Raw genomic sequence first — 16,857 nt, forward strand, 5'->3', positions numbered from 1 at the left:
AAGGATGTGCTACATGTCATGCACCTCTTGTGAGAGAAATGCCCATCAAAACTACAATGGGGGGCACCAGAGAGATAGTACAGCAGGGAGGGCACTTGCTTCGCATGTGACTGACTGTAGGATAACACTGTTTTGTACTTCCTGCATAGCCTCGGGTAGTTTAGATCTATTGGGTTGCTCCCATCACAGTGCTCCCATTCCTCTGTGTTTATTTGTAACTTTCTTTGCGCTCTGTTGACTTGTAAATATTGTTTTTCTCTTCTCCCTATATCCTTTGCATAGTTTATTCAGAGCAATGTCCTTTTTGTATGGATACAAGAAGACATGCTTTTGTAATGTGACTCTCAGTGATATTTCCTGGGCATCTGTTCTCTCAACTAAGCCTCAGCTGCCTTTACTTCCTAGCGCCCCCAAAAGCAGGGTCCCAAAGAGGGACTGGATGGAACCAGGGCAAGCGGTAAGCTATGTGCTACCCTGGCATCGAAATGGGCCTGGCCAAAGCGCCATGATGTTTAACTATAAATTAAGAGCTTGGTCATGGACAAATGCTGTCATGATCCAAAAAGTAACAACTAAATTTGGACCCTCCTAGGGTAAGGAATGATTAATCTGGCCTGAGCGCTGTAGTCTGAGTCTGTGGTCATGTTCCCAGGAGAGCTGCCCTACATGCCTCAATGTTATCTCTTACTGTGTCAATACAAAAATAGCTAGTATTGATATGTTGGTAGTTATTGGACTGAGGAAAGGGGTAACTAAGGGTATTTTGCCCTTGGGCAGTCAGGAAGGGCTTTGGAACATCCTAGGTGGTGTTCCCTTTGAACTTGGTGGGCCCTCAGGAAGGGCTTTCTTATGTTGATTTGGCTACCTGACTGGGTGCAGTGTCAGCCCAGAGTGCAGGGGGGTTGGAGAGGCAAGAGAGCTGGAGAGAGAAAGCAGGGCAGCATGATGGACCTCAAGGAGGCTAGCGAGGGGGACAGAGAGAGAAGAACGTAGCTTAACCTGGGTTAAGTATCCCATATGGTCCCCCAAGCACTGAGGAGAAATTCCTGAGTGGAGAGCCACGGGTAACCCCTGAGCACTGCCGTGTGGACCACCCCCCCAAAAAAAAGTCCTAAACTCTTAAGATGGCAGTGAGAGTTGCACAAGTGTACATTTTAAGTGGGTGAATTATTTCTGTTTGTTGGGGGCTCAAGCTGTGCCCAAAGCTTACTCCTGGATCTGTGCTCAGGAATCAGTCCTGGCAGGACGGGGGGACCATATACAGTGCCAAGAATCGAACCAGGATCAGCCATGTGCAATGCAAGCGCTAAGCGAGTGCATTTAGAGGCATAAAAATTATCAATAAAGGTGCTTCTCAAAGGTACATTTACAGAATTTGAACCTACCCTCGGTGTGGTGTTACACCATACTATTATGGTATTAACTTACTATGCTACGTAACTTGATTTGCAGCTATGTGACTATCTAACCTAATCCAAGAAATAAGGAGACTGAAATAGAGTTTTTTAAGTCCCCTCTAGCTTGGGCCAGGGATGTGGCTCAGCAGAGTACCTGTCTTGCTGGCACCACAAAGATCCCCTGCAGCTCAGAAATTCCAGGTATAATAATAGCATTTCAGAAGTAGGAAAAAACTTGAGTTCATTAGAAACTAAAGACACGTTCAATTACGTGACTATATACTAAGCTCTTTGAAACAACTGTCTCCAAACTTCACATCCATTCAGTGAGACAGGTGTGATCAAACCCAATCACAGGGGCTGGAGTGATAGTCCAATGGGTGGGGAGTTTGCCTTGCATGCAGCTGAATCAAGTTCAATCTCCAGCACTACACAGAGTCCCCTGAGCCAGTCAGGAGCTCAAAGCCAGGAGCAAGTCCTGAGCAATGTTGGATATGGCCCCAAAACAAAGCAAAAGAAATTTTTCATGACTCCTCAGGACAGTAACACCAGTGAACCTGACTTCAGGATTGGTTATTTATTATTTCATCTGGGGGCAGTTCCTAGAGCACTCCTGGGTATTGCTTAGGAGACCAAGTGGTGTAAGGAACTGAACCAAACCTCCCCCACACAAGCATGCTGTCCAGTCCTCGAGCCATCTTGCTGGCAGGATGGCTGGGCCATGCTGCTCCATGCATGCTGCCTCCCTTACCAAATATTTTCCTATTCTGAGGTGGTCGTTCCAAGACCACAACACCGCAGCCCTTGATTATCACAACTGAGTGGCTGAGAACCGGAAAGTGATCAATTACAATGATTCCTGGAAAAAGAATAAAGCAATAACTTACTACAATATTTACTGCATCCTTGTTTAGTGCTATACGTCTTCCCTGATATTCTGACACATTTTCCAAATTCTTGGAAGGGAAGCTGTTAACATTTAAAAACATTTCTAGTAGTAGATGGGTCTCTTGGCAGGAAACCCTCCCTTTTGCTTTTGGTTAATCAGTGGTTCTCCATAGGGGTCAATTCTGCCAACACCCCAGAGGATATCTGCAGTCTGGAGACATTTTTGATGGTCACATTTGAAGGATCCTACTGGTCTCTAATAGAAATAATGTCAGTTAAACAACAAAAAAAGTCTTGTTCTCTTTCCTCCACCCCTTCTCCTTGTTGTTCTTGAAGTGATGGGGGTTGTATACCCCAGTTGTATGCAGTTGTATGTTTGTGCAACCCACGCAGGCCTGAGGCTCCACTCAGTTACCTGTGGTGCTTGTATACATTGATCTTCTGGTTGTAGGGCTCGTCCAGTGCTGCATTCCTATCCATAATGCTCTCACACTTTTAGTTGAAGTGCATGCGCACACGCACGCATGTGTACACGCTATAGCACTGGTGCTCTCAAAAAAACCAGAAAGGGGCTGGAGAGATAGCACAGCGGGTAGGGCGTTTGCCTTGCATGCGGCCTACACAGGTTCGATTCCCAGCATCCCATATGGTCCCCTGAGCACCGCCAGGAGTAACTCCTCAGTGCAGAGCCAGGAGTAACCCCTATGTATCGCCAGGTGTGACCCAAAAAGCAAAACAAAGCAAAACAAAACAAAACAGAAGGATAGTACAGCAGGTAAAGCATTTGCCTTGCATGCGGCCAACCGAGTTTCATCCATTGGCATTGTATATGGTTCCCCAAGTCCAGCAGGAATGATTCCTGAGTACAGAGCCAAGAATAAGCCCTGAGTGCCAGCAGGTATGTTCCCCCACAAAAAAATAAGAAGAGGAAAAAAAAAAAGCAGAACCATAAGGACCATGCTAGACGCATGTGGGAAGCCCTAGGGATAGAATTCAAGGGCTTATGGTTGCAAGTAGGAGTTCAGAGTCACTGATCCATCCCTTGCCCTTCACCCCAGTACTGTGTTCCTTTATAAAGAGATTATAACACCAAGCTCCCAGATGAGAACAAAGCAGAGTCTCCTGCCCCCATGCCTGACTGTCCTCACCAGGGCCCGACAGCTGAAGACCTCCGGGACCCAGCCAAAGCCATGCTGAGCCCACTCTCCACACGCTTGGATGAGCCTCACGCAGGAAGGAACCGGTAGAGGAACCCAGGTGTGCAGGACCCGGGGCTGAGATCTCCAAGCCTGCTCGGTTCGTGACTGGGCATTCCAGTAGCTAGACAGTTACACCTACCAACTGCTGTGTAACCCCATCAACGGCCAGGATCCAGAGACTATAACAACAGGCTCCCGGAAGTGCGTACCCGCATTTGCAGCCACGCGACTTCTTATCCTCTAGTTCTTGTTCTCAGAGAACCAGGCAGGCTACCGAGAGTACCATACCAGTACATATGCCTGAATATGAACACTTGTAAAGTTTATTTGTGTTTTCAGGCTACTGAGTATATCCCACCCACACAGCAGAGCCTGGCAAGCTATGCGTGGTATATTTGATATGCCAAATCCAGTAAATACAATGGGTCTCATTCCCCTGATGCTGAATACAGCAGCGTTGAGAAGGATGTTGACGGAGAGGCTGATAAAATCTCAAGGCCGAACTAGGCTGCCAAAACGAAGAAAGACAAAAATGACGTCTGTACTTTCAATGCACGTATGCTGGCATCGAGGACCTGATGGTACAAGCGCGAAAGATCAAGTACGACATCATTGGTCTGACCGAGACGAGAAGGCATCAATCACATCACACCGTTTCCGACACTGGAGAAGAACTGTTCCTTGGAACATGCGATAAAAGAGGTGTCGGAAGCATCGGTGTCCTTGTCAACACAAACTAAGCCATGAGCATTGATTCATTCGAATGCCTAACAACCCGAATCGGACATTTACACTTGAATAGATGTGGCTCACTGCCGGCAATTTCAATCTTCGTTGTCTACACACCAACGTCCAATTATGGTGAAGAAGAAATTGAGAAGTTCTACATGGAGCTGGAGAAGTTCTATAAAGAAGACCACACCTTCTACAAGATCATTGTCGGTATTTTAATGTCAAGATAGGACCGAGAAGATCAGCTGAAGAACTCCACATTGGGACCCATGGCCTAGAATGGAACGAACAGGGTGACAGACTGTCTGAGTTCGTCATGTCAACTAAGACCATCTATGGTAACTCACAGTTCCAGAAGGCCGAATCTAAACATTGGACATGGGAGTCTCCCAGTAGATGGTTCCACAATGAAATTGACCACATCATATTCAATCGACAGGTTTGCCTGGCTGATGTCACTGTTATCCCAAAATTCCAAATGGGATCAGACCACCATCTCCTTTGTGCAAAATTCTACTTCACAGAGCGGGGAGAAAGGAATGCAAAGTTTAAGAAGAGAACTCCCAGAACGACCGCCAACTGGGAGCTCTTTGGTTCTGTTGTGGCAACATGGGAAGATGCCATCATTGACAACATTGACGAGGAATACGATCGACTGGTTCAGCACCTCCATGATTGTGCGAGGAACGCCGAGAGAGATAACCACAAAGAAACACCTGTCTTCGAAAACTCTTGAGCTTATTCGCCAACGTGGCTTGCCTCAGGCAACCGGAACGTTCGAGCTCACAAAGCAGTGCAGGTAGATGTGGCAGAAGCCGGGAAAAGCATTCGCAATGCACACCTGTCCTTCACCAACTACAAGACCAAGATGACTGCCCCCCCGACATCCTGATGGATCTATCACATCTTCCAGAAGGGCAATGGAGATTATTCATGACTTCTACTCAGATCTCTTTAATCTCTTTAATAGCCACGTCCACTTGCCCACTTAGCAAATTTCGCAGGATGGATATATCGTTCCCAACGTTCTCCATTCTGAAATCCAACATGCCATCTCGTAAGTAAAAAAACAAAGAGCACCTGGCCCAGATAAGGTCAGACCTGAACACCTGAAGAACCTGCCGTCAGTACTCATCAATACACTGGCTCGGCTCTTCACACACTACCTGTCTGAATGCAAGGTTCCGTCCCAGTGGAAAACCAGCAGGACTGTACTACTATACAAGAAGGGAGACATCCACAACATTGGCAACTATCACCCAATCTGCCTATTGTCTGTCATCTAGAAGCTGTTCACTCGAGTCATCCTGAATAGGATTGGCAGAACACTAGATGAAGGACAACCATGCGAGCAAGTCAGGTTTTGAAAAGGATTCAGCACCATCAACCATATCCACACGATAACCAAGCTTATTGAGGTTCCTCGGGAGTTCAAGATGCCGCTCTGTCTAATGTTCATTGATTTTAAAAAGGCCTTTGATTCCGTTGAGACAGAAGCGGTCATCGAAGTCCTAGCCTATCAGGGCATTCAAACTCAATACATCAGGATCTTCCGTGAGCTGTATTACGGATTCACTACCAGGATCTCACCATTCTACAAAGAAGTGATCATCCATGTCAAGAGAGGGGTTTGGCAGGGTGATACTATTTCACCGAAACTCTTCAGTGTCACCCTCGAGAATGTCACGCAATGACTGGAATGGGAAGAAATGGGAGTGAAGATAGATAGTCAGTAACTACACCACTTCTGCTTTGGTGATGACATTGTTCTAATAACACCAAACATCAGCCAAGCAGCACAAACACTGACCGCCTTGGACCGTGAGTGTGGAAAGGTCGGATTACAGCTGAATCTCACAAGGACAATGTTCATGAGAAACAGTCTTGTTCCTGACGTTTCATTCACTCTCAACAGAACGACCATCTCTGAATGCAACAGTTATGTGTGCCTAGGTCGAGAAGTCAACACGATGAATGACCTGGCACCTGAGTTGCGCAGGAGGAATAGAGCGGTTTGGAACGCCTTCAAGAGCATCGAACAAATAGCTAAGAGGACGAAGAACCTCCGGTTCTGGGCACATCTCTTCGATTCCACTTTTTTTCCTGCATTAACATATGCCTCAGAGACTTGGGCCCTACGAAAACAGGATGAGAACGCTATTTGGGTCTCCCAAAGAGGAATCGAAAGAGCTATGCTTGGAGTATCATGCTTCACTCAAACGAGAGAAAGAATCCAGATTTCCGACCTACGTAAACACTCAAGAATCAGGGACGCTGTCTCATTTGCCAAAGGCATCGAAAATCAGATGGGCTGGACACATAATGAGATTGGGAGATGACCGCTGGACTAGAGCCATTACTGACTGGATTCCACAGGACGTCAAAAGATCACATGGCCACCCACCTGTGAGATGGTCAGACTTCTTTGTCAAGACCCTGAACGATCGGTTTGAGGCTCTTCATGTTCCTAGAACGAGCAGATGCCATTGGGCTATGCTAGCACGCAACAGGAGTGAATGGAGATGTTACTGGTGCCCGCTTGAGCAAATCGATGAGTAACGGGATATCAAGTGATCAAGTGATAATATATACTTTATATATACACACACATATATAAAGTAGCACATAGTTATGGCTAAGTATCAAATCAATTGCCAGAATCTCTGGGAGTAAGATCCAATTGCAGTTTTTGAACCTCTTTCTGCTGACTAGAAAGGCATATCCCTAATTAGGAAACACTACTTTAAAACAGTGGTTCTCAACGAGGGATGATTCTGATGCTCAGGGGACATTTGTTAATATCTGATCTTCAGAACCAGAGGATAGGCACTAGAGAGATAGTACAGCAGGTAGGGCACATGCCTTGCACATGATCAACCCGCTTCAATCGCCAGCGCCGCATATGGTCCCCTGAGCCCACCAGGAGTGATTCCTGAGTACAGAGCCAGGAGTGAGCCCTGAGCACCACCGGGTATGCCACGCATGAACAAGCACAACTTAAGTGACTCCTGGCAGGCCCTGCAACTAAAACGTGTCTGAGCACTACAGCCAGATATGTAACCCTTACCCAGGCACACATGTATGTGAGCACAGTGATATGCGTGACCTCCATAGAACACTAGAATCTAAACACAAACACAACTGAGAGGTGTGTGATTCCTTGCATCACATATGAGAGTACATGCAACCCGACAGGAAGAAAGGAAAGGGGGAAAAGTAAATGACCAAATACTGGTTTAAAAACAAACAAACAAAAAACCCCTGCAAGGTAGGCTACACATTCCATAATGCATCTACAAATTGTGATAACCCAAAATTTAAGATTTACTGAGGTCAATAAATCCTGTGTCAGAGGTCTGTGGGAGGGAAGTCAGGGACTGTTGACACTCAAGGCCTCACGGCAACTTCAGGTATAAGAAGCTACAATAAGAAGCTACAACTGACAGCTCTGGTGGGATGTTCTGGCTCTCAGTCTAGGGGAAAAACAGAAATGAGGCATGGCTGGTAGAACTCTTTGAGACAACTCCAATAAAAATGCTTTTTGTTTTGTTTTGTTCTGTTTTGGTTTTCGAGGTCACACCCAGCTATGCTCAGGGGCTACTGCTGAGGGCTCTGCACTCAAAAATTACTCCTGGTGGAGCTGGGGATTGAAGCTGGGTTGGCATGCAAGGCAAATGGCCTGACAGCTGTACTACTGCGCCAGCCCCCAAGAAGAAAGTTGAAAGCGGAAAGCAGTTTAAGAGGTCAGGCCAACTGTGTTCAACATAGGTTTAATTCCTCTACTGATACAAATACATCCTAAACACTGATGTGACACAAGCCTGGAGCTGGTTTCCCAAACTAAACATTTCTGCCTGATCCATCCTTGACACCCTTTCCAAGTTTGGTTTTTTGTGTTTGTGTTTTAAAGACAAACTGCTTTGGTTTCTTCCTGGACTCCTCATGGGGCTTAATTTAGCATGATGATTAAGAACTGAAAAAAAAAAAACTGGTTAGGAAAACCGAATTCTTCATCACGAGACACTACTTAACCTCTGATTCTTCGTTTGTAACACAGCGATAACTGGGGCTGGAGTGATAGCACAGCGGGTAGGGCGTTTGCCTTGCACGGGCGGACCCGGGTTCAATTCCCAGCATCCCAGATGGTCCTCTGAGGCCCGCAGGGGGTGATTCCTGAGTGCAGAGCCAGGAGTAACCCCTGAGCATTGCCGGGTGTGACTCAAAAATCAAAATAAAAATTCAAAAAATTATAAAACTGCAATAACTGTCTTTCCAAAACTGGATGTAAACTTTACAATGTCTGCAAAATAACTGTCCCAAGAGCCAAATGTAAGGATCATCATCTTCACCACTGTTACAAGACGAAATACAAATAAATGACTTAGCCTGGTCCTTTGGCTCTGGGGCCCCGACGGCGATGGGTGGGCGGGCGGAGCCTGGGGGAGAGAGACCCTCCGGGGTGCCGGGCACTGAACCTGGGTCCGCCCAGCCCCTCTGGCCCCCTGCCGGCCACCGGTTTCACCGGCCACCTCCTCTGGCCTCTTGGGCGTGCTGCCCCTCTGCCCCTCCTGGCTGGGGCCGGGCGCCCAGTGGACTCTGCCCGCAGCCCGGCGCGCGCTCCTGGCCGCTCCGCCCCTGCTCTCTGCCCTTCCAGCTGGACGGGCCGCCTGCCCGAGGGCAGGAGAGGCCGACGGAGACCGGCGGGCTTGGGCGGGAAGCCCACGAGGTCCCTCCCGCAGGAGGCGGCGGCGCGGGCGCCGGGCACGGGTCCGAGCTGGGCGGGCGCCAGGGACGGGGCATCCCCGGACGCGCGACCGACCCGCGCGCTGCGGGGTCGCGGCCCAGCGCCCCCGACACCTGCCACCCAAACGCGGGCGCCAACGGTCTCTTCCCACGGGCGCCCGCCACGTGGCCGGGGACCCTCGCACGCTGGGAAAACGCCCCCGGGGCGAGCGTCAGGGGCGCCTGACGTCACAGCCGGGCGCCGGGCGCGGCCCCCCTCGGGCCCCCCTCACTCACATGCGGGGCCGCGCGCGCCCCTCGGGCTCCTCCCGCCTCGGGGACAGCGGCCGAGCCGGCGACCCGGAAGCAGTTCCCGCGGCGCCCGGCGCTTCCGCCAAAACCCGAGCGCCGGAGCGCGGCGGGGGCGGGGCGCGCGGAGCTCTCGCGAGACCTGCGCGGGCGCGGGTTTTCCCGCTTGGGGCTCTTCGGGGTCTGGCTTAAGGGCCCGGGGGAGCCGCTTGGCAGAGGCGGCTGCTTCCTGCCAGAGACCTGGAAGCGAAATGCTGCCGGCTGCAGAGCACGTGGAGCCGCAGCTGCAAGATCGGGGTGACCTGTGACACAAAAAACGGGGACAGGATGACGCGCCTGGAGGCTGGGGGGATGGTACCCGGTGGGGAGGGCACTTGCATGCACACAGCTGGCCCTGGCTGGATTCCCGGCTCACCTGGTGGCCCCCCCAAGTCCCATCAGGAGAGCAGAGCCAGGAGTGAGTGCTGAGACTGCAGGGTGTGCCCAGCACCCGCCCAGGTCCCCTCCTGGGTATCCATCATGTTACTTGACTTGAGCTTCAGTTGCCTTTACTTCCTAGCATCCCCCAAAGGAGGGTCCCGAGAAGGGACTGGATGGACCTGGGGCAAGCTGTAAGCTACCCTGACATGGGAAGGGACACGCTAAGTGCCATAATAAGTATAATAAGTTAAGCGCATCGTCTTGGAACAAACCGGCATGACCCAAAAAGAAGCAACTGAATAAGGACCTTGCTGGACCAACCTGGCCTAAAGACTGAGATCTTATAGCGAGATGTCCCCAGGAAGAGCCTGCCTTCAAGCTTATATATCTCTTACTGTGTTCACACAAAATGACTAGAAATATAAGCAGTAAATTCACTACGATTGGTTAAATGGATTACTAGCTGAGGAAAGGAGAAAGCAGTACACCCTGGATGGAATCCTGCCCTTGAGCGGATCTCCGAGTAATCTAGAGTGCTGGACCCTCAGATGAGATTTTGTCCTTGAGTTAATCTAGAACTTCCCCTGGAGGAGTGGCGTTACCTCTGTTTGTTGTTAGGACAATGTCCAACCCCACTTGGGTGTACCCCCACCCTCCATGAATTCTATATAAATACCCCTATATAAGGGGTAAGAGACTACAAGGACTAGGACGCCTATGACTATGACTGCTATGACTACTACAACTACAAACCACGCTGGGGAGAAAAGAGGAGAAATTACTGTAAGGGGAGAGAGACTGAACTATGTTGGTGAGGAGAGAGAAATTAACTGAGTACGGACCAGCCTGGGGCCCAGTTCCTGTTTCTCCATTCCCCCACTCCTTTGTCCATCCATTGCCATAGGCTGGGCAGGGGAATGGCTCTCGGCCACCAAACGCTTGAGTCCCATGTGTCCACGTTTTTCTTTGAAACGCAAAGCTGGCGTCCCTGAGTGGGCCCTAGCCTGGTCCTGAACACCAACTGGTGGGTATCTAACAGTAAGGACTGCGTCGTTGGGCCCCCCACTTACAGAGGTGAGTGGGAGAACAAATTTCTGGGTCACTGGGGACTTAAAAGTCCTAGCTGTCGCCCCCCACTCAGAGGAAAGTGGATCAATAGATTTTTCAGGGTGTTGGGAGTTAGAATCCTAGCAGTAACCCCCTCCCCACTAATATGTAACAGAACCAGGGATTCTCCAGGCTCTTCCAGTGTATCCTGAGCCAGACTGAATGAGTTGGACCATTTATGGATTTGATTCAGTATTTCTTCCGAAAAACAGGACACTACATTTCCAGAGATCAACTCCGGGCCTGCTTTAATGGTTCCCGGATGAAGGGACTCTAAAGACCCAAGATTTGGAAAGAAGTTAAGAAAAGTGTCTGGACTGGAGCGATAATACAGTGGGTAGGGCGTTTGCCTTGCACATGGCCGACCCGGGTTTGACCCCCAGCATCCCATATGTTCCCCTGAGCACCACCAGAGGTAATTCCTGAATGCAGAACCAGGGGTAACCCCTGAGCATTGCCAGGTGAACCCAAAAAGGGAAAAAAAAAAGTCTACATGGCATCTAAGGAGGGGGACTAGATCCCCTTGGAATTCTGGGTTGCAGAGGGGGTTACTGGGAGATTGTTAATTCTACTGTCCGTTTTGGGGAAGTACAGTTAGTTGAGAAGGAGAATATTAGGGATAAGACGGCCTCAGTTCCTCCCATACCCAAGCCCCAAAAGAAATTCCATGTGTTTCCAGTAGAAACGCACTCTCAAGGTAAAAATATTTTTGATGCTGGTGAATTAATGTTCCCTGCTATTGTCAAACCCAAGAGACCACCCCCTCTCTTCTGTATGGGTCCGCTTTCAGTGAATTCAATAAAAATGATGTGGATGATGAGCCAATTGACACTTTCTCAAATTCTGAGTCTGAGAGTAGCTTGGTAGAGAAGGCTCCCTACAGAGGTCACAGCCCATGGCCAAGCAGCCCCCAGGCCATTTGGGATCCACTCCTGATCGAAGCTTATGGTTGAGACCGCTAGACTGTAAGAAGTTGATTCAACCCAGACTGCATGAGCTTTGGCTCTTGTTCCCGGTTCAGCTGGAGGAGAATCAGTCTCCATGTTATGAAGGGTTGAGCATGGATTCACTCAGTCATTTTAAAAAGGACTGTGCCTTGTTACAGACCTACATCTCTGTACTGTAAGGAATATCGTAAGATGGAGTAGAAGTACCTATTGGGTACCCCAAGATTTAGCCTATTGGGCTAAAACGTGTTTAAGCCCTTCTCAGTACATGCAGTGGAGAATGTGGTTCAGTGATGAGGCCAAGGCGAAACTTCATGATTTAGGTCATACAGGACGAAAATTTTCAGGGATTAAATGAGATGTTAATATGTCACGGTCACGGTCACGGTCCTCCCGTTGTTCACTGATTTGCTCGAGCGGGCACAGTAACGTCTCCATCATATGAGACTTGTTGTTACTGTGTTTGGCATATCGAATACGTCATGGTAACTTGCCAGGCTCTGCCGTGCGGGCGAGATACTCTCGGTAGCTTGCCGGGCTCTCTGAGAGGGGCAGAGGAATCAAACTCGGGTCGGCCATGTTGGTCACTTGTAAGGCAAACCGCTGTTTGCTATAATAGGCACGACCCAAAAAGGCAAGTCACCTTGCCTCGTGCTGTTTCTGCTCAAGTCTGTAAGGCAGCCCTGTGGGCTGAGGAGAAGATTGATGCAGATGCTGAATTAAGTACAAAATTGTTCAGGGAGCCTGGAACCATATCCGGATTTTAGGGAGGTTGATGGATGCAATTGATAGACAGGTTAAGTGTAAAGTGACTCAACAAAACCTGTCGAAAACAATTGGCTTTTGAGAATGCTAATAAGGCTAGGCTACTCTGTGCCCCATTGAAGGACAACACTTCCTCAGGTAGCTTAGGTTTATCAGGTCACACCCATCTAAGGACACTGAACTTGTAAGCAATGTCCTTTCTGTGTGGACACAGGAAGACAGTTAATAGTATGCTTTGTAACTTGGGAGTTGATTAACTTTGAATAATATTTACTCCTGGGCATCTGCTTTCTTGACTCAGTTGTCCTTAGTTCCTAGCACCCCAATAGCAGGGGCCCGACGATGGACTGAATGGACCCAGGGCAAGCTGTGAGCTACCCTGGCATCGAAATGGGCCAGGCCAAAGTGCCACGATACTCAACTATAAGTTGAGGCATGATCATGGACAAATGCTGTCATGATCCAAAGTAAGTAACGACGAGATCCAAAGTAAAAAAACTACCCGTGGCGTGCCAAATATGCCAAATACCAGTAACAATGATGGGTCTCATTCTCCTAAAGAGCCGTGAATATAATCTCAGGGCTAGGATGAAAGAGACGTTACTGGGGCTGCTCGAGGCAATCGACGAATAACAGGATGATGAAATGAAAATGAAAAAACTAGCTGAGGAAAGAACACACCCTTGTTGGGATCCCACCCTTGAGCAGATCTCCTAGTAATCTGGAGTAATCTCTTTAGATGAGATTTTATCCTTGAGTTAATCTCCTGGAGGAGTGGTTTTACCTTTCATTGTTGATTTGTCAATATTCAACCCACCTTTATGTCACTGCCTTACGTGATTGCTATATAAACTAAGAAAGACTGTGAGCTCGGAGAGGAGAGTCAGAGCGAGAGGGGCTCAAGCTTGAGAGAAAGAACAGCCGTCCTGATCCAGGCACACACAGGGCTCAAGAGCACCGAACGCAGGCGGTGAGAAAGAGCCATCCAGCGAGCCCGTGAACACAACCTTCGGCGTGATAAGATTTTACACCCCATTAAGGAAAAGGAGGACATAAAGGGGTACATGAAGGCATGTCATAAGGTTGGTTCAGTTAAATATAAGGTGCAGATGAAGGCTGTTGAAGCCTATGCAATACAGAGACTGTGGGGCTGAAGTGGAGCCATGACAGTCTCCACTTCACTTTTTATTTTATTTTTATTTTATTTATTTTTTGCTTTTTGGGTCACATCCGGCGATGCTCAGGGGTTACTCCTGGCTTCACACTCAGGAATCACTCCTGGCAGTGCTCGGGGGACCATATGGGATGCTGGGAATCGAACCCAGGTCAGCTGCATGCAAGGCAAATGCCCTACCCGCTATGCTATTGCTCCAGCCCTGACAGGCTCCACTTTAAGACCGAGACTCAGCAGCCCTAAGTTTCAGTTTCCCCTATCAGAAAGTCCAAACTTCTCAGAAAACAATATCATCCTGGGCAGATAAACCTCCCCATGGCAACACCTATCAGAGTAGGGGGTATGGGCAGCGATGCCCAGTCAAGTAGAGAGGGCCGAGGGAGTGGAGTCACGGACCGGATAGGAACCAAGAATTGGAAACATGTGCTGGTCCCTGAAGTCACAGGACCCGACAGGAACCGAGAACTGGAAACATCATGCTGGGCCTTGAAGTCACAGGAGGGGACAGTGACAAGAATTAGAAACATACTGCCATACTTCCTAGAAAAAATGCTGTTATGTAACCAAACCGTATCTAAACTGTTAGAATTCGGAGTCAGGGTCCTTGTCAAGACTCCACCGTGTTGGATGATACTTGGACCCTAGCTCGAGCTAACAATAAAGGGGCCTTGTGTTTGCATCCTCGCATCTGGTCTGGCCAGTGTGCAAGTGAAACTCCCTTCCTGGGACCAAACAAGACAAGCTCAGAAAAAATGTTTCAATTGTGGGAAATTAGGTCACTTTCGAAAGGATTGCAGGGAATTCCCTGTTTCTTCGAAAGCGCCACACTGGCACTGTGCGCCATATAAGAGAAAAGCACCTCCCAGGCCCTGTCCCAGTGTAAGAGGGGAAACCACTGGGCCAGGGACCTGACCGAAGTGCCGTTAAACCATGGGACATTCTAGAATGCAGCCCCTCTTCCTAATGTTGGGATCGGGAGTTCCCTAGCCCTGGGAGGCGCGGAGAGACCAGATAGACACAATTCCTGCAGGAGTAAAAACGGGGTTTATTTAGACCAGCATGCTAGGGCTCCACAGCATACCCCCAAAATGGGCTGTGGCTGAGAGCCCCGAACTTCTTCAAAGGGGATCTTATATAGGCCTTTACTGGCCGTTACAGCAAAGCCTGCACATTTCATAGCCAATAGATTTGTAACAACATATACTTTCTTAACCAATCCATTTAAAAGTACCTCACTCCTTAGCCTATAGATTCAAAGATCAGCATTTACGTAGTACATTGATTGTCAGCACAAGCAAGGTTATAGCTGGAATCATTAAGCCTTAGGTAATCCCCCCTGACCATCCACATTTTGAGTTACCCAAGTCTGCAGGGTGCTTTAGTGAGACAATACATTCCAGGAAAGGGCAATTTCCCCCAACCACCCGCATCCTGAGTTATCCTTTACCCAAATCTGCAGGGTGCTTTACTGAGACAATACATTTCAGGAACAGCAAATACACCTGAATCCTGTCACACTTGGTTTAGAAAGAAGTTATGCCCTGTTCACTTTCCAAGTCCCCTCTCCCCCAGGTGCAAAGCAGCCAAGCAGTTTTACAGAAAGCAATGTTGCAAGTTAGCTGAAGTACACAAAAATTTGATGCCCTAATATGGATTCTTTCACTAGTATGGAGTCCCAGGGCTCCAGTCAGTAGGTTCGCTGCAGCCAGCCTCAGCAAAGCCTGGCAAGCTACCCGTGATATATTCGATATGCCAAAAACAGTAACAACAAGTCTCACAATTTGTTGTGAGATGCTACTGGTGCCCGCTCAAGGAAATCAATGAACAACGGGATGACAGCGCTACAGTCCTACTGTCAATTTGGACATTTGGTAAGGGAGAGTGCACTGCTCAGCTTCTCATTCTTCCTTTTGTTATGCCAGGTCAATCCACTCGCCCTAGGACAGGTCTTGGCAGCACTTTGCCTATATCGCCCGTCTTAGGGAGGACAACCACCCACTTGTAACCCTCAAGATCCAGGGGAAGACATTTAAGGAAATGACTGACTCGGGATCTGATGCCTCTATCATGTCTACCCAGTATTGGTCCCATAACTGGGCTGTGCAAGCAATACCCTACGGTTTTTGCATGGAGTAGGCATGATGCCTTCTTCCTCTGTCCTGCCGAGTGTCAAACGGCTAAAATGCTGGCCCCACGGATGTTACAGCCACTTTCTAGCCCTATGTAGCACCCATGCCTCTGAATTTAGGGGGATGAGATTTGCTTGAACAATGGCAGAGTTTAGAATTCCCACCCTGCTTCCTCCTCTAGCCTCTGATCTTGAGATCACCCCTTTTCAATAGGGGACACTGCAGCTTTAAGCCTACCACCTTTCCATATTCAGTGGACAAGTAGTAGCACGGTCCTCCCGTTGCTCATCGATTTGCTCGAGCGGGCCCAGTAACGTCTCCATCATGAGACTTGTTGTTACTGTGTCTGGCATATCGAATACGTCACGGGGAGCTTGCCAGGCTCTGCCGTGCGGGCGAGATCCTCTCGGTAGCTTGCCGGACTCTCCGAGAGGGGCGGAGGAATCGAACTCGGGTTGGCCATGTTGGCTGCTTGTAAGGCAAATGCCCTGCCACTGTGGTATCGCTCCAGCACAGTTTTGTGAAAGTATAAAGTGAATATTACAAGAAAGCCAGAGGCAGGACACCCAGGAAGGACAGGCAGTGTGTGTGTGCTAAAACAATCCTGGTGTTCAAGTTACGAAGAAGCATCAGGAAATAGAGGGAAAGATACAATTTGGAAATCTTGGGAAAAAATAATTGATAGGGCTTTTGGGGGGGAGAGGGGTGGTGTGCAGCACCTGCCTGTGATCAGGGTTGACTCCTGCTGTATTCGGGTCATTCCTGGCATACTCGGGATTGCAGTACTTCAGGCAAGTACCTTACCCACTGTACTATCTCTCTGGCCCCAGATTATCAGATCTCAATGATAAATATAGGGGGCAGAAAGAGGTTCATTAAATTTCCAACCCTCAAAATGTTATCCCTAGTTAAGTTTCTAATTTTGTTTTTACTACCTTTTTGTTTGATAATAAAAGGTCAGACAGGAGGTACTTAGGAGCTATTCCTCTGTGCTCACGAGTGACCTCTGGGGTTGTTCAGGGACCCACATATGGGAATTTGAACCATGGTCTGTTGCTGTGTCTTACT

General features: G+C 48.7%; 1 protein-coding gene across 3 annotated transcripts in view; it reads right to left on the reverse strand.

Annotated features, from left to right (window-relative positions):
• The window catches only part of CUNH6orf89 (chromosome unknown C6orf89 homolog), a 44,385-nt gene extending 35,083 nt beyond the window's left edge, over nucleotides 1-9,302 (reverse strand). For 2 of the 3 annotated variants that reach the window (XM_056137316.1, XM_056137314.1), the window contains exon 1: nucleotides 9,236-9,302. In XM_056137316.1, coding sequence (XP_055993291.1) covers nucleotides 9,236-9,237 — 2 coding nt within the window. In that variant the 5' untranslated portion in view covers nucleotides 9,238-9,302. Of the gene's footprint in view, nucleotides 1-2,148; nucleotides 2,242-9,235 lie in introns of those variants that run through there. The other variant, XM_056137315.1, reaches the window with a different exon arrangement.
• Between the last annotated feature and the right edge of the window lie 7,555 nt (nucleotides 9,303-16,857).

This window comes from Sorex fumeus, unplaced genomic scaffold, assembly GCF_029834395.1.
Source record: "Sorex fumeus unplaced genomic scaffold, SorFum_2.1 ptg000123l, whole genome shotgun sequence".
Lineage (NCBI taxonomy): Eukaryota > Metazoa > Chordata > Mammalia > Eulipotyphla > Soricidae > Sorex > Sorex fumeus.